Below are 18,738 nucleotides of genomic sequence, written 5' to 3'. Positions count from 1 at the left end.
GAAATGAGTACTTAAGTATTAACAGCTAAAAGGGCATGAAAAATGCAACCAACTCTCAACTGGTTCAGGGGAAAAAATATATATATATAAAATAATAAAGTAATGTGGCAAAATGTTAAATTGGTGAACATGAGTAAGAGTTTCATGAGCTCTTTGTACTATTTTTTCAAAATTTTCTAAATTTGACATTATCTCAAAATAAAAAGTTAAAAAATAAATCTATTCTCACTAGGCTCAGTCTCACACACACTCCCATTATATTTCCAAATGCTTACTGGCTAGTTAAAAAAAATCATAATCCAAGGCGTTCAACAAGAGATGGCTACGTGCCATGTTAAACAGTATGATGGAACATTATTAGTTATTGAAATTCAACACCTTACCATAAATGAATATACACATGGGAAGTATCAAAGACAATGTGGACCACTTTTTAAATCTTTACTGAATTTGTTACAATATTGCTTGTTTTATGTTTGCTTTTTTTTTTTTTTTTTGCTATGAGGCATATCTTAGCTGCCCGACCAGGGATCAAACTTGTACCCCTTGTGTTGGAAGGTGAAATCTTAACCACTGAACGACCAGGGAAGTCCCCAGTTTTTACCTCTTCCTTATCACTACTTTCATAAACCTAAAATCTGTGTTTAAAACACATAAGTGAATGTGAAGGTCAACTTACATAAAGTTTGCTCTACACCTTCTCAGTTTCAAAATGTTTCATTTGTTACAAAGCTATCATGCTCTCCATCAATCTCTCAAAAACTCCACAAATCTCTGCAAATTAAGTTATGAATCACTACTTTCTTGAACTGAACCTACAATGTGTACCATTTATGAGCCAGAATCTTGTTCGGGAGGATGTGTAGAAAAGCAGTGATCTGAAATATGAGCCATAATCAAGAAATGAATGACTTTCTACCAGAGTCATGGTTACAAAATACAACATTTTCTTTTGGTAGCTAACAGTTTAGATAACAACTGGAAGAAAGTAGAGGTTTGTGAACACATATTAATGTTTCAATAAAACAGATCTACATCCATTTTGTACTGAGGTTATGTGCTCTTCACAAATATTAAAAATAAATATAGCATGACGGTTAAGAATCCAGACCCTTATGGGGCGGCCAGAGCGCCTGGGTTCAAGCCCCAGCTCAGTCATTTCCTGGCAGTATGACTCTGGGCTTATTACTTAACCTGTTTCCTCATGTGTAAAATGGTGTAATGACAGCTTTTATCTCCAAATGTTACTATAAAAATTAAAGGAGTAATAATAACATTATTATTATTAGAACAATGGGAAACCACCAGCCATCATTTGAATTTTATTTAAACCTCAATTCATTTAGATTACAGCTAGCTTATAGTTGTCAAATTTTAACAACATATTCAGGAATATACTAAAACACCACCAGATGGGGATGTTACTACATAAATCTCTTTGCCTTTTTTATACTGCCCGTGTAGTTCTGTCTCTAGGCTTGGATCTGAGAAGCCCTGGCTGGTCTAGCCTTGTCTAGATTCTCTTTCAATTTTACGATGAAGTAGCAAGGTAATGCTATAAGAGCTCTACAACCAGACTGCCTGGGTTCAAATCCTCAGGAAAGTTACCTAGTCACTTTCTGCTTTAGTTCCTTTCATTGTAAAATAGTGGTAATGGTACCTATTCTCAAGGCTCTGTACAAATTCAGTGTTAAGACATATAAAGCACCATGCCCAGCACAGAATAAACAATAACACAGTAGCTGATATTATTTTCTATTTCTCCTCCTCTTCTCTTTATTCCTTTCCTAGATATTTAACCGACTGTTATATAGCCAGTATAAGGTTCTTTACCAGCTCTCCCAACACAAAACAAAACAGACTTCAAACCAAATAAAAATGTTTTTTCGCTTTCAGGTTTCTAAGTAATCCACAAAACAAGGATCAGGGCATATATGCCAGTGCTGGCTGGGTGGTGTGTTTGTACCTCTATCCCTTCTATTAACTTCCTAGGCCAGTGAAATCGAGAATTAAAATACCAAGTTGGTACATGTGGATAAATTTCAGTGAGATGCAGCAACATAGCCATTAGAATTTTAGGAGAAATGCAGTTGTAATAACTAGTAACTCCAATCTTTCAGATATGCAGGCCTCTTAAAATTTCAGAAAGCCCTGAGCTCCCATCTAGCTATTATCTCAGAGCAAAAAGTTGCTTTCTGAGAATAACTTGGGACCTTAATGCCAGTGCCACCTGATATTACAACAAACACAACTGCTGTTTTCTTTCCAATATCTCAAAATTTCTGCACATATTTATTCTTGAAAGAGTTCTGGAAAGTGAAAGAAGTAAAGGAATTACACTGAAGCTATCATATGCCATGGTGCATCTCACAAGTTATTAACATACTGGTGTATCCATAGAGATTTCATTAAAAAAAAAACCACAAAAAACCCTGTACACATGAGGGGGAAAAAAAAACAAAACACAACATTGAAAAGCTTTAGTAGCTCAGATATTTAGGAATTTTTCCTATCAAAATATTTATAATACATCATCAAATATTCTTAAAGATTCACAAAACTTTTTGAATCTACCATAAGTTTCAGTAAATGTTTCTAAAAGCATTTTCATTTTAAAAATATATGTTTGTAAAAAAAAAATATATATATATATATGTTTGTGTATAAGATTCCAAATTCAGAGGAATTGTTAGTTTAAATCCCACCAGAAAATAAATATACAGGTATACTGTAGCACTAACCTTTTATCAGTAAACCCTACTTTATATAAAATTTATAACATGCAATTACTATGTAAATTTGCAAACTGCTGTCTTATTAAAAAATAGTTTTATCTGTTAATGTGAATAAAAGTACCAGTAAGTCAACTGCAACATTTATTTCACATTGCTATAAAGAGTTTTTATTAGAATTTACTTCAGCTACAATGAATTCTAAATTTAAAAACAGCAAATGAACACTACTGATGGATTTCATAAGCATACTAAAATTATTCTGTAATTCATTTTTATGTTTATCCATAGAATGAACTCATATTTTTATACTAAATCAAACGTTCAGGAAATAATAGTTTTTGATGATCAGCTTCACTTTATTTTTAAGATAATGATAAAAGCTGGGAGGCAAATGTTATAGTTTTGGAATTCAAAAACAGACTTCCCAGTTATTTGACCTACTTAATCCCTCTCTGAAATAATGTCTCTACCAAAGGGACAGTTGGAGGCTTAAATGAAATAACATATGTGAAGTACCTGAAAGCACAGTATTTCAACAAAAGTCAAGAAAGAGAAAGGCAAGAGAAAAAGACATCCTCTTCCTGATGTGAAATTATACTATGCCCACCCCTGTTGGCTTCAGAGAGCAAGGAGGCAGAAAGAAAAACTATAAAATTACTTTGTTTTCAGATGGGCAGTTTGAATACCCACATCCCCAAGATGCAATAGTACCAATCTCAAACTGATTTTTCTAACTGGTATTAGTGTCACTAGACTTCAGTGAGAGTAACTATTCTGTCCTCGGTTTCTTTAGAACAGGTATAATTACTGCCTCTAAGAACTTAGAGGTGTCTAAAAAAAAAGTTTCACTATCAGATTTTCCTATGCTACTTCACCTGAAGCACTCCATCTGTCCATCTTGAAAGAAAACTGCTGATAATTTTAGAGTACAGAACTTCTAGACAAAGATGGATTGAACACGTGCATATATTTAAATGCTTGTTCAAATGTCTGATTGCTTCTCTTAGGAGCCAAATAATGTTCTAGGTGCTAATGATACATTAGGAATCAAAGAAAATTTTTGAAAATGCCTCTTCTCATGGAGCTTACATTCAAGTGGAGAAGACAGACAAGCAAAACTTTTAGAGTAAAATAAAGTCAAATATATAGTATTCTAATGGTGATAAACAGAAAAATAAAGTAGAAAAGGGAGATAACAGGCTTCCCCGTGGTCCAGTGGCTGGAAATCCACCTGCTGAGGCAGGGAACACAGATTGGGTCCCTGGTCTGGGAGGATCCCACACACCACGGGGCAGTTAAGCCCTCCTATCACAACTCCTGAGCCCTGCGCCTAGAGCCTGTGCTCTGCGTCACCGCAATGAGAAGCCCATGCATCACAACAGAGAGTAGCCCCCGCGTGCTGCAACTAGAGAACAGCCAAGCACATCAACGAGGACCCCGTGCAGCCATAAACAAATAAGCTTTCTAAGAAAAGGCAGGTAAGTACTCACAGGACAGAGGAAGAAGAATTCATTTAAACAGGGTGATCACAGAAGGCCTCACTGGGAAAGTGACATGTAAGCAAACTCCTGAAGGCAGTAAAGGGGAACCTGAGGAAGTGTATCCAGGCAGGGGGGCAGGTAAAAGGGCTCTGAGGTGGGCTCTGACATCTGGCAAAGAGCTGATAAAGCAAGAGAGGTAGGGAAGAAAGGAAGGTAGGCGCAAGCCATAGAAAGCCGATCTGGTAAGGCCCTGCAGGGATTTGGGTTTGAAAACAGGGAAGATACAAAGCCTTTGGGTTTGAAAACAGAAGGGGCAAGATCTGACTTACCTTTAATAGGACCACTCAGGGCTGCCATGGGGATAACAGACTGTTAAAGGAACGGTGAACACAGAAGACTAGTTGTGAGGCTAATACATCTCAAGACTATGTTGGCTTGATGGCAGTGAAGGTGGTGGGAAGTGATTAAGTCTGGATATATTCTGAAGTTAGGGCAACAAAATTGGCTGCTGGATTGGAAGGAGGATGGGGAATAAAAGAGAAGGAGATAAAGATTCCAAGGGTTTTGCTGATGAACCGGAAGGACATAATAGCCGTTAACTGAGATGGAGAAGACTGTGGGAGGAGTAAGTCTGGGAGAAAAGATCAGGACTTCAGTTTTAGACCAGTTAAATCTGAGTTACCTTTCCGATGACCAAATAGAGGTGTTGATTAGAAAGAGGATGCGTGAGCCTGGAGTTCAGGGAGACACACTGGCTAAAGAAACCTGTATTCCCTTGAATCTAAAGATGAGTTAATGCTGGTACTTTCTTGATCTTTATCAGAAACTGTCAACAGACAGCTTCAAACAACACGGTGTTACTGCCGTATTTCTGACAGTGAGTGAGAGATGCTGACTGACTTTTGAACATGGCTTCTCTGCCTTGACGGTATTTTGGGTCAGATAATCTTTGCTGTGGGGGCTGTCCTACTGTAGGATTTTAGCATCACCCCTGGCCTCTACTTACCAGACATCAGTACCACCCTTCTATCACTGACGATCAAAAATGTCTCCAGACATTTCTGAGTGTCTCCTGGGGGACAAAATAGGTTCTAGTCGAGAACCATTGTTTTAGAGGGATTAGGATGGAAGGGGGGTTAGTGTACCTTAAATAAAAGAGATGGGGATTAAAACTGGGGGGCTGTCAGTGTATAAGATGGCCAGAGAAGTAGACAGAGAGAAAGGCAGTCTGATGCCTGCACCCTGGGGCACCCCAAGGTTAAGCGACTGTAGACAGGAGGAGCCTGTGAATGGCCAGTGAGGCAGTTCCAGTCCTTCCATAAATCCCACTGAAACAAAGAAAAAGGATTTTGTTGTTGCTACTGCGTTAAAGACAAACTCATGAGAAGACATGACAAAAATCTAGAAGCTAGAAGCATCTGGTTGAGTGTACACAACTCAGCATGCCCCAGGAAAGCTGAATGCTAAGCCCAAACTGGAGAAAAGCAGAGAAGCACCCCAATTTACATTCTGTAACCTCAAAGCAGAAGCAGAGGAAGTGAAGGTGTGACGAAAAGCAGGACTGGCTGAGAGCATATTTAAGAAAGCAGTTAATTCCCAGATCTTTCCTGCCACCAGCAGTGGTCTCAGGTTCAGACTGATATTCACTCATAGGACCAAGAGACCACAGCTTGGCACCGGGTTCACTTAGCTCTGCAGAAAGACAATGTGCTAGCATGCGACATGCCATCTTCAGAAGGGATTTACACAACCCACCAGGGGCCTTAGTGGACCCACCATTGTAAGAGAAAGAGGTCATCTGAACAGGCACAGACATCACCCTGGCCTGGGGAAATCTCACACTCCACAGGAAGCAGTCGTGCATCTTGACGGCCAGTGTGTGGAGATTCCAGAGTCGCTGGAGGCGTATGTTCGTGCTCACTTAGAACAGTCACCTACTGCACACCATGACCAAGTACAGTGTCTTCTCACAGGCTTCTACAGTTCACTCAGTCTCCCTGGCCCATATGCAATCACCAATCAGGGTCAGTTTACAATAAACAATATTACTTGGATACATTCTATATTTATTAATCAAGTTTTTAGTAAAAGGATGCCAGGAAAAGGAAAATCCAAGGTTATTTCCCATGGGAAAAAAAAAGGCTCAGATCTGCTATTGTTAAACCTTTCTACTTAACACAGTGATTCTCAAATGGGGGCAATTTTGCCTCCAGGGAATATGTACCAATGTCTGGAGACTTTACAATTTGAGGGATGTATGCAGTTATTATGGCAGGCTTCCCTGGTGGCTCAGAAGGTAAAGCATCCATTTGCCTGCAATGCGGGAGACCTGGGTTTGATCCTGGAGTGGGAAGACCCCCTGGAGGAGGGCATGGCAACCCACTCCAGTATTCTCGCCTGGAGAATCCCCATGGACAAAGGGACCGGGCAGGCTACAGTCCATGGGGTTGCAAAGAGTCGGACACAACTGAGCGACCAAGCACAGCACAGCACACGCAGTTCTGACACCTGGCGGAGAGGTGCCGGGGACGCCGCTCAACATTCTACAAACGCACAGGACAGCTCCCCACAGCAAGGAATTATCTGGCCCAGAACGCCAATAGTGAGGATGGGTGAGAAACCCTGACCTAGAACGATTAAATGGAAGGTCGTGTGGAGGACCATTCCATATCCCATGCCTTCTTTCCCAATGGGCTGTAAAGCCCTGACAACAAAGTACACGCCTTCCACGCAGGGGACTGGAAGAATCTCCCCTGGAGAAGCTTATCCACCTGAGAGAAAAAATGAATGATACTAGAATAAAGACTTCAAAAGACAAAAAGGAATTTTAAGATGAAATTAACAAACACCAATTTTATTCAAACCAAGTAAAAGATTCAATCAGCTGGGAGAAAGTTTGGAGTCGAAATAGTAATAAACATACAAAAAATTATTTTAAATTTTAAAGAATTAATTCCAGGAAAAACAAAATGTAATGTCCCCAAAAGGAAATGTAATGTAAGTATATACAGTTTAGTAGTGAACTGCAAGTATACAGGTCATGATAATATAAACACTGAATAGTTACCAACCAAAATAAATTGGGAGGAGAGGGGAGAAAAGAGAGGAACTGTCTACGGAGCGCTATGTCCTAATTAGCTATATCCTCATTTTCCGGAGTGAGAAGTCAGTAAGTAACACAAACAACTGAAGGGAAAAAAAAAAAAATCAAACTACAGCAACATAACTGTAGATTTAATGATAGGTAAATACACTAAGAATCAGCTAAAAGAGTAGAAAGCACTTATCCCTGGGAGCAGAATACAGCATGCATGTAGCATGTGTAGCAGAGTTTTCTTTTTTTCTTGGTAACAAGTCTCTTTACAACTTTATGACTCTTTAACTTCATGCATGCAAAACTAAAGTATTTTTTTAAAAACTGTATTTGAGTCTGGTGGCAATTTAATACACAGGTTTGGGATCTAGTAAGCCTCCGTCAGTTTTCTTGGCTTGAATCAGAACAGACTAGATCCGAAAAAAAAGTATACTGAAACAAGTTCCAGATTTGTTAAACCACTTTACTACCCATCTTGGCAAGGCAAAAAAACAGGCTGATGGAAAAGACTTTACCTCCTTTCCTTGTTTTTTCCTGGCTTACTCACAAAACTTTACATTAAGGTCTTATCTTAAAATATTATATCATTGTACACTGGCATCCTTGCCCATGGATGTCACTAGATACCATGTGAAGTGTTTGCTAGGAGACTTCACTTTTTATTTTATTTGCTCTTCAACTGTTACTTATAATGAGTGTGCTTTTTCTGAGGGAACTTTTATAATAAATGTATCTTACAGATGCAAACACATACACCAAGATTCTTAATTAGTGCATAACCTGTCCTCATGCCTCTTGACCCAACTCAAAATAATATAATTGAAAAGAAAGTACATACAAAACACAGAATAAACAAGAAAGCATATCTCTAATAAAATATTACTCATATCCCAACAGGTAAGTCTAAAAGATGTAAGTGATACATGCTAAGGAGCTGGTGCTAAAGATAATGCCCAGGTTTCACAATGGAGAAAGCAGTTTTCTACAGAATACAAACCATTTAGGAAAGTTTCATTAAATAAACAAAAGTTTATTCTTTGATATAACTTGCTAACTTCCTTTACAAGCAACAAAACTCAAATTTATCTTTAAATTACCATGATTCATGCTTCTTTTGTGCTCTATAATGCCCAGAGTGAAGCCAGGTACATGAGTGGGTACCAAGAGTTACTGACCGATAGAAATTGACCAACTAAATGAAACCAATGTAACAGATACAAACTTTGAATTCTCTGCAAGTCCTTAAACAATGTTTTGTAAGATTTTAACTTAGTACTGATTAATATAAATTATTTTACTCTATTAGAAGAGCACTGTAGGTATAAACTGAACAGAAGGCTGGTTTTATTCTGCCCCATCCGTTTTCTTTTTTCTTGCTGCTACCTTATAACAAAATAGCTTTCTCCTTGATGAACAAAACTCAATTTTAAAAATTCTCCTTCATCAAGCTCAGCTTTTGCTAAACTTATTTCATCCCAAATCCATTCCTTATCTTCACCTCCATCATATCAGAAAAACTTCATCTTTTAAAATCTGTTCATGTCTATTATATCACTTTTGACACTCTGAACCACAGTATGTAGAAGGCAGACTATGTACTATTAGTTTGACTTTACTTATGAGAAACTGAGATTCACAAAGACTGAATAACTTATTTAGGACCCAGTGGGTAGTGAGACACTTGGAACCAAGTTTTCTGATTCCAAGTCCAGTGGTTCTTTCCACCACACTACATCAACTCTTTGCTACTAAAATGGAGTAAACGCTGAGAACTTATAATCTAGGAGAACTATAATGGGGATATGAACCATTTTTTCAAGTGGCCATTTTATAATAAACATATTAAAAAGCAATTATCAGCTTAATAGCTATTATAACTTAGTAAAATATAAAATATAAATCACATTTCAAGCTTTTTAATCATATGATACAACTGACATTAATATAAGGACTTCAAATAGTCGTAAGACTAAAACCAAAGAAACTAAATTTTTCCTTAATCATCTTTGTGACACTGCTGTATCTGGTAATACATTCTTTCTATAGTCTGATTTTAAAACTTAGCTCAGAGGTATTTCTGATAAATTTTAAGTGTAGGAAAAAAACGAGAAAATTTATTAGAACAGGATTGAAAAAATACCATTGCCTCCTTAATACTGAAGTGATAGGGAAGAAAGTTTCATCCACTTACCTCAGTAATTGGCTGCCCCTGATGTGTCAAATCCAGTTCTTGAGGGCGTGCTACTTTATCAATATCCAAAGAGTCCATGCTGGAGGTTGCAGAAGTGATGCTTGAACGAGAGGAGTTACTAATGGAGCGCACTTCAGCATCGCTCACTGTGCCCGCCGACGCTGTTCTCCTGTGCTGGCTAGTTACTAAGGGTTTAGTATCTTCTGGTACAGACTGCTGGGCAGCCTCATCCATGCTCAAGGAGGCCTGTTCTAACTGTGCGGTGATGTCATCCAGGGAGTAGTTGGCATGAGATGGTTTAGTTATCCTGTTGGATGAAGAAGACAGTCCTTTCAAGGTGCCATGTTTTGATGTATGTCGGCTAGCGGGTAGTTTCTGAGAGGCCTTTGTTTCTGCGACTTGACGCTTGGTATTTCCAGCACCGATACTGCTGAGTTCCTGCTCTATTGAGCAAAGATCGGCCATTAGGGCATCCAGATCCACAGTTTCTCCCTGATTCAGAGCTTCTGCAATGTTTCCAGAACACAATGAATTAGAATTTACACATTCTACTATAAATCAGTCAATGAATGCAAGAGGAAAAGCAAAAAAAAAAAAAAAAAATCACCCATTTGGGCATAAAGCCTATCAAATACCACAGTTCTAACAGTTTTTTGTCCATTTTAAACTCCAAGAGAAAATTTCACAAGCAAAGAGCCCATCTTTTAAGATCTGTGGTAATCAAAAGAGAATAAAATTATGAGTTGAAAGATAAAAAAAATAGAAAAGTTTTGTACTGTTCTATTAACCACATCCCTCATGCAATTTTTCACCAGAGGCTCTAAGTGTCAACATGACCATAGCCCTGGTAGAGCTGTTAATACCTAAAGATCAGAGGGCATAAAAAGAAAAATGTTAAGACCTAAAAAAATCACAGATTGAAATGTCAGCTCCACTAGGTATAGTTCATTAAATAAAGGCCAGAAGGGCTGATCTTTTAATTAATAACAAGTAATTTCACTGGACTTTATCCCACTACAAATATAATAACACAATTAAGTTTGTTGTAGGATTCCATGTGAGGATATACTTTGCCAATTACTAATAACTAGGAAACTATTTTAGTTATATTCCAGTTAGTTTTTTCTCTGATTATCTGAATTAGTAATAAAATGCACAAATCAAGAAATATTTGACTCAGTTGTTATGCATATATAGTTTTTATATTGAGCTATTTGGAATTGTTGCTGTATTATTTCCATATTATATAACTTAACATATTTTATATTTCATTTTCAATTACATCTTACCATTCAAGTTGTATATGGAGAAGCGATAAGAAAAATTGGCCATGTTTGTCTCCTGGCGAAGAGGAGATCTTTTTACTGGTTCCGTGGGCTTGTCAGAATCCAAACTCTTTTTAAAAAGAAAGTTTAATGAGTCATATTAAATTCAGGTCTCAATTATAATAAAAGATGAATAAAGTTTATTCTATGATTAAGTGAACTGTCATAAAATAGTTAATAAAATCAAAGTTCTTCTAAGTATTAGCCTTGAGGAAAAGCATAACTGGTTTTCACATCATTTTGGTTATAGTTTTTTCCATTTTTAGATATATGCTTACTTAAGGCACTTGACACAGTCATAGTTCAGAGTAAATATCTTCCCAAACACAACGAGTATAGTGGCTGAGCTCATTTTACATAAATTCACTATACAATAAGGTAGGTACATGAATATGGGATGTGAGGATAAGAAATAAAAGGGAATAATGTAGAGAATTTTGTTATCTCTTTCCTCAAAGGAATTTGTTTTTGGTACAACTTAGCCTCATTCTTAGAATGAAACACCCCGAAGATAAGGCACAATTCTGGACTCAAAATTATGAGAGCCACGATCTTAACAGAAAGTGGCTATAACTTTAAACAATGATGGAATATCCTGTTCTTTTCATGTTCTATCAAGGTGAGTGTAAACTACAACCCAGCTATACTGCCTGTCCTAAGTCTACAATTATATTCTGCACTTTAGGGTAGGGTGTTATGTAAGTTAACTCACCACCTCTTTAAATGACCCTTTTTTTCCCTCTCTAACCTTTCTACAATAAGGAAAATAAGGTGGTTACAACAAAGAAATTCAGGGAAAGGGTCAGTAGTTATTTAGTGTCTTTTTAACTAAATATGCAAATATCAGGATTAGTCTTTCAAATTTTTAATTTCTCTAATTATCAGATTTCAAAGAAAAAAGAATGTTGAACAATCTTTTTGTAGAATCACAGAATTAGATAGAGTGCTATCTTTTTTATTCATTTGTTTTAACTGAATCCATTTAGATAGTGTCTATCCAGATTTTAAAGCTATCATCTGAAGGAGATCCACAACTGTTCAGTGCTTTCTTTCAAAGTTTAATGAAATAGCTAGGAAATTCTTCTTTAACCTCAAACCTAATTTTTCCACTACAAGTTAAGGCCTAATTCTCCTTCTCTCAGTGGAAATGAAGACTGATAGGTAGATAATGTTTTCAGTAAAATCTGAGGATAATTTAGGACATATTAAAAATCAATCTATTTATCAGTTCAAATAAACAAATACTTATTATAATTATCTGCTGTGTCCATGGAGCTGGAGCAGAAAGGGAAATGATAGGAAATATTCCTTGATGCCAAGAAATGGGTACTCTAGTGGAGTGGGTTTTTTTAACCTTTTTTATTTTTTTTGGTGGTGGTGGGGTGGTGGTGGTGGAATTGGGTTGGGAGTGGATGTCATTGAGAATGTGATAAAAGCCATGCAACTTCTTGCAGAAAAATGCAAATACATGCAAAATTTTACAAACAATTTCAGAAGATTCAACAACCACTAGAAATTTAAAAATGATTTAATATAAAGTTGAAAATCCATTAATTAACATTGTATGATACAGGTGCATGGATGACTGTGGCGAACTAAAATAATCAATTCTGAAGTTTTAGCCACTAACTTAGTAAAATATTGTTTGAAAATTTCGCAAGTGTTAAAAAGTAACTTACTAGCAGTGAGGGACGGGGCTTCCCAGGTGGCACTAGTGGTAAAGAACCTGCCTGACAAAGACAATGTAGGAGATGTAAGAGACACAGGTTCGATCCCTGGGTCAGGAAGATACCCTGGAGGAGGAAATGGCAACCCACTCAAGTATTCTTCCTGGAGAATTCCATGGACAGAGGAGCCTGGCAGGCTAAAGTTCATGGGGTTGCAAAGAGTCGGACAGGACTGAGTGACTTAGCACGCCCGCACAGCAGTGAGCGGTATTCTCCAACAGTTTTACCCTGTTTTCTCTGTAAGACAGCTTCATACATAAAAAAGGAAGGTCAAAGCATTAATTTAGTACCCAACTTTTTTGATGAATGGCTCTTACATGTGTATGTAAGGGAATTTAAAATATACAGAAGGTTTATACAAATATACATAAGATTTTCCTGTATTCAGTAGAAATGTTACCTACAGTGGAGTAGCATCAAGTCTACTCCACCTAGAGTGTCTAGGCTTATACCTGCCTGTCTTTCCTCTTTTTTGGCCTCTCCCCAAGGATGGACAATAAAACACACAGTCAAGGAAACCCCTGGGAGCTCCCTGGGTGCCTAGTGTTAGGATTCCAGGCTTTCACTGCTGTGGCCCAGGTTCAACCCCTGGTCAGGGAACTGAGATCCTGCCAGTTGTGCAGCATAGCCAAAAACAAACAAAAAAAAATGGAAACCCCACACACGACAGCTGGCTCTCACATACTTTCTTCTTTCATTATTATTTGCTATTTCCTCTACTTTACTTCCTCAGCACAGAACTGCAGAGCCTAGTCATCATCTCTAAGCCAAAATCACTTCTTTTTAAGGAAAAATTAAGAATTAAACTAAAATGGTTTGGTAACTACATAAGAAAAGAGCTTTATCAGCACCAACGTTGCGATTTCTCCTGATTGGAGATGAAGAGAATGACCTTATGAAATCCCATGCTGTGCTGGTTGTGCTTAGTCGTCAGCTGTGTCCGACTCTTTGCAACCCCATGGACTGTAGCCCGCCAGGCCCCTCTGTCCATGGGGCTTCTCCAGGCAAGAACACTGGAGTGGGTGGCCATGTCCTCCTCTGGGGGATCTTCCCGACACAGGGATCGAACCCAGGTCTCCAGTATTGCAGGCGGATTCTCTTACCATGTGAGCCACCAGGGAAGCCCAAGAATACTGGAGTGGGTGACCTATCCCTTCTCCAGGGGATCTTCCTGACCCAGGAATCGAACTGGGATGTCCTGCATTGCAGGAGGATTCTTTACCAGCTGAGCTACCAGCGCAGCCCTAGTAAGAGTGAAAGTGTTCTTCTCAAAACTCATCATTAACAGGTTATGGTCACAAACATGTCTGCTTTTCAAAATGATCTAGTAAGAATTACATGAACAGTTTCTCGGTTTCAATTCCAGAATGATATGGAAAGAGATACAGAAACAAACTAGTACTTTAAGTTTCCACCTTACCATCTACTCTTCTACTGGTTAACGAATTTCGTACTTAAGTAATTTAAACAAAAGTTCTTCCCAGAGATGTCAGTTAACGGTGAATGAAATAAGTCTTGTTCTAACGTTTTTACTGTTGTAAAGTCGTGTGCATGCTCATTCATGCTGACTTTGTGACCCTGTGGACTACAGCCTGCCAGGCTCCTCTGTCCGTGGGGTTTTCCAGGCAAGAGTACTGGAGCAGGCTGCCATTTTTCACTCCAGGGATCTTCCCGACTCAGAGATCAAACCCACATCTCCTGCCGCATCTCCTGTGCATCCTGCATTGTCAGATGGATTCTCTACCACTGAGCCACCTGGGAAACCCGCCATAAAGTTAAAGTTGTTTTAACAAACTTAACTATCTTCATATATATTGAATATAATGTATTAACCAGGGTAGTAATAGTATATGCTTTTATTCTAAAAAGCGACCCTGTTTAGAGGACAAAATAATTCTTTAAAAAACAAAAACAAAGATCCAATAAAAGAAAATGAAAAAACTTTGCCACTGTTTTAAAATGCAGCCAGGGATGAAACTTTGTCAGTATTCTGGGATCATGTAATAGAAAATATCTGCATGTGACAATACCATTTATACTGTAAAATGTGTTCATATCCACTAAGTTACTAAATAGGATTTGCTAAAATTTAGATTTTTACATTTTAGGCTTTAAAGCTTTTTAGCCAGCAATTCAATTTATAAAACAGATTTTAGAAATCCCTCTAGATACACAGAACTTCTGTCAAAAGCATTAAAAAAAAAACAACACAAAACTCCTTAAAATAACCACAGAAGAGAGAATCTTGTGTTCCTAGAGTTACTATTCATTTACTTGTTAATGTTTTAGACATTTTCTCTTTATAGCAGTATTTTAAAACATAACCTATGTTCATATCCTGAGATCTACACAGTAAAATCTGAACACACAGTGATGACTTAAAATTCTCAACCAGTTTTTCAAGCACTGTTTCTAACCTGAGTGAGTTTGTCTAGCTCCCCCAGCCAGGCCCCAAACATTTTGTCTAGGTCCTGATCTTCCTTGTCACTGTCTTCTTCAGCACCATGGTCAATTTCTTCATCCGACAGCTGCTCCATCTGAAATACAGATATGTGTACAATGAACAATTATACGATAAACTTGAAAAATCATGCAGTTTATGTTCTGATATATATTCAAACCTTGAAAACCAAAGACTATATTATAAAAGGAAACTGGAAGTCATAAATGGAGATAAGGTTGACAAGTGAATAGAAATGAGTGATTAAGTCTCAAATTTTTAGGAAAACAAATTATCAGATAATACTTTGGCTACCTGATGCGAAGAGCTGACTCATTTGAAAAGACCCTGATGCTGGGACAGATTGAGGGCAGGAGGAGAAGGGGATGACAGAGGATGAGATGGTTGGATGGCATCACCGACTCAATGGACATGGGTGTGGGTGGACTCCAGGAGTTGGTGATGTTCAGGAAGGCCTGGCGTGTTGCAGTTCATGGGGTCGCAAAGAGTTGGACACGACTAAGCGACTGAACTGAATCAGAAGTAATGATTTTTAAATCATAAACCACTCCCATTAATCGGAGGATATTATAGGAGTACAGTTCTCTCCACTAAGAGATCCTGCAACACACCAAATAGCACAGAAATAAGACTTTAATAAGTTATTATCTTACTTATTCTGTAAAAATCCATTCAAATAAGTATATATCTCATCCAAAAAGCATTTCAGAGAAAAGACAATGCAAAATCTTGAATCTATTAATAGTTCAGTTTGTTGAATTTGTTCTTCCTTCTATCTTATCCTTCCTTTCTAACCATTTGTCTTTTACTTACTTACCTATCAGTCCCTGAAAAATTCAAGGAACTAAAACTCAAATAGAAAACTTCAGAAAGCTAGAATTGAAAACATTAAATTCATATACAAAATTTCTTACATGTGGTGACTTTTCATGTTTAAGTCCCCTGAAAGAAGAGATATTTTCTTTTTTCCCATTAATAAAATGGTATCTGATGTGGAATTTGCATATTTTGTGAAGGGAGGAAATTTCTATTTTGTGAAGGGAGGAAAAGTTATATAAAACAAGTAAGATCAATGACTGACCAGATACTTAGTTCTTTAAGTAAGATTAATCTGATTAATATAAAATATTTCATTATTAAAGGCTCTAAGAAATCTTCAGTAACACTTAAGCTTTGCTTAAATCAACATATCCCAAATTTACTTGACCACAGTATCTTTTCCTTCTATTTGGAGTAATACCTATTAACTTTCCTAGGGGCATAATGAATATCTTCATTGTACATGCCATACTCTTGACTCACATTTACGAAGACACACATTTTGTTCCAGTGGTTCTGGGCAATATTCAGAATACAACCTGTCAGCTACCTTGAACAATTTTTCAGAGTAAAGATATCCTTAATCTAGAATAAGAATTTGTATACATCTTATACTTCCAAAGCATCAATCAACAAAATTACCTCTGTGATCCTTATATGTAGTTATGAGATACATAAGGAATTTAACTATCTGATTAGGTGCCATGAAGTTAAACTTTAAACCTGATTTTATTATATAAAATTTTATAGAAATGGTCAAGCAAATACTGTTGCAAAATCAAAACTGATTAGCTCTAATGAGGTTGAAAATCAGATATCCCACTTAACTAATTAAGAAATTCTCATTTCTTAATTTCACTACTGTAACAATGTATATTTCAGGGCATTCTACCTTGACAAATGGAAAATGAATCAACTAATTTTCAAATGCATACTTGTGGCTCTTAAAGATATTTGGTTTTTATAGTTCACTTGTATTAATACTATTTCTAAGGTTTTTATTTAGTGTTGAATTATTTACAGATCAATCTCAATAGAAACCTGTTATTATATTTCATTAAGTTAGCTACTTATGAAAAACAAAAAAGTACAAAGAAAAAGCTCATCTGATCAGGCTGGCTTAATTATTCAAATAATGCTAGTTTGAGAACAGCAAAGAGCAGTAATACTCGGTTTTCCTTATGAGGGCCAACAAGCAACAGAACTGGAAATGTAACAGTCAACTTCCTTTTCCTCCCTAATCGTCAAACCTAAACACACTGGAATAACCCAGAAGCAAAGATATTCTAGGAGGAATTCTGCTTTAATATAATACTTATGCTTGCACTTCCCTCTGAGCACACACTGCAAATGTCCAAAAGGAAGATACTACACTGGAAAAATAAAACATCAGGAATATAATTTTATGGTGCAAACACAAAACAGTTCAAAATGAATATGAGTATTTTAAATTATCATGGATCCAAACAGAATTACAGACTTCACACCAAAGTTTGGTGTGTTTGTGAGTTTTTTCTTATTATTCAAACCCAGTAATTACTTGGATTTTAAAATTTTTCTTTAAATATTTTAATAGTTTTGTTTTTATCTAGACAACTATTGACTCAAGGAACATATGACTTAAGGAACAAGTCAGAGTCATGAAATAAATGAAAAATTTGAAATAACAATTAGACTTTTACCATTTATGTAACTTTTGCCAATTTTGTCCTTTTCTTGAATTTCTGTCACCACATGGGTTATTTTATCTAAATGAACTTTACATTTTATTCAGAGACTTCTCCATAAAAATTTAGGTCCTACTGCATTTCTTAAAGGATCTATACTCTAAAACAGCACTCTCCATTCACTGGAAGGTGATGTTAATCTTTATTCTTCTATCCCCAAGATGGAATTGTTTCTGTTTACTATACACACCCAATCAGGAGCCCCCAGAAAGTTTACAGGCTCTGCACTGTCCAAAGTCAGCAAATCTGGTAAGGCGATTCATTCTTTGTGATGTATCAATCCTGTCTCCAAATAAATCACAATTCCAAACCTGAATTTTCCCAACATGATGCCCCCACTAGAAATGATGAGAAAAGAAAATGCAAATTAAATTATACAACATTCAACTCTCCCTCCAAAGAAAAAGGGAAATTAAAAAAAAAAAAAGCAAAGAGAACTCATAAATTTTGTTTTAAAAATGATTAGGATTTAAATGGATAGCTTCTAATGTGATGTTTTTCCTTAATGATGTGGAAATAGGCCCAAGGAAACTATAATACATACTAGAACAAATACTATTACTCTATTAAATTAGGTACTTTAGGAGGAACATTAAAGTTTCACTCAAATTCCCTGCTCCATTACATCTGATGGAAACTATGTCCTTAAAGAACAAATGTACCCAGTCACAAAGGAAAAGGGTTACTCTTCCAAAGCGCAGACGTACTACACACAGAACACAACTCAAGCTGCTACAAGCCCAGAAGGCCCCGAGCGGTCCTGGCCTTCGGGGACCTCACTGACCGCTCTTCCTCCTCTCTCCTCCAGCATCACTGTCCTGCCCGCCGGCGTTCCTTGGAGCAGGTTGAGGGAAGGAAAGGTGTGGATTCTGTTTTGAAGACAGACTGAGAGATGCCTGGCAAACATCCAACTGGCAAAAAAATTAGGAAATTAGGACTCAGGCATTAGAAAGTTTAGTTAGCCTGAGTATTATTTCAAAACCATATGTCTGTTACAGAAAATAACAGGTTAAAGCTAATAATAATTTAACTATATTTTAAACTAGTTTATTTTATTCATGAAGTAAAAACAGGAATAAGGGGGAATGATCCATCATAGTTTATATGCTAAGTTGCTTTCATTTCACAGATAACAGTGAATAACTGTGCTTCCATTACTAAAGGTTAAAATGTGTAAT

The 18,738-nt window shown here is 37.0% G+C and overlaps 1 protein-coding gene across 5 annotated transcripts in view; it reads right to left on the bottom strand.

Moving 5' to 3' along the window:
- The window catches only part of RAPH1 (Ras association (RalGDS/AF-6) and pleckstrin homology domains 1), a 99,488-nt gene that overhangs the window by 45,227 nt on the left and 35,523 nt on the right, over window positions 1-18,738 (bottom strand). For all 5 annotated transcript variants that reach the window (XM_043445060.1, XM_043445057.1, XM_043445058.1 and 2 more), the window contains exons 2-4: window positions 14,971-15,090; window positions 10,791-10,896; window positions 9,502-10,007 (exon numbers count right to left, since the gene is read on the bottom strand). In XM_043445060.1, the coding sequence (XP_043300995.1) occupies window positions 9,502-10,007; window positions 10,791-10,896; window positions 14,971-15,090 (732 nt within the window). The remainder of the gene's footprint in view (window positions 1-9,501; window positions 10,008-10,790; window positions 10,897-14,970; window positions 15,091-18,738) is intronic.

This window comes from Cervus canadensis, chromosome 24, assembly GCF_019320065.1.
Source record: "Cervus canadensis isolate Bull #8, Minnesota chromosome 24, ASM1932006v1, whole genome shotgun sequence".
Classification (NCBI taxonomy): Eukaryota; Metazoa; Chordata; class Mammalia; order Artiodactyla; family Cervidae; genus Cervus; species Cervus canadensis.
This window is presented reverse-complemented; position numbering and strand designations above follow the sequence as displayed.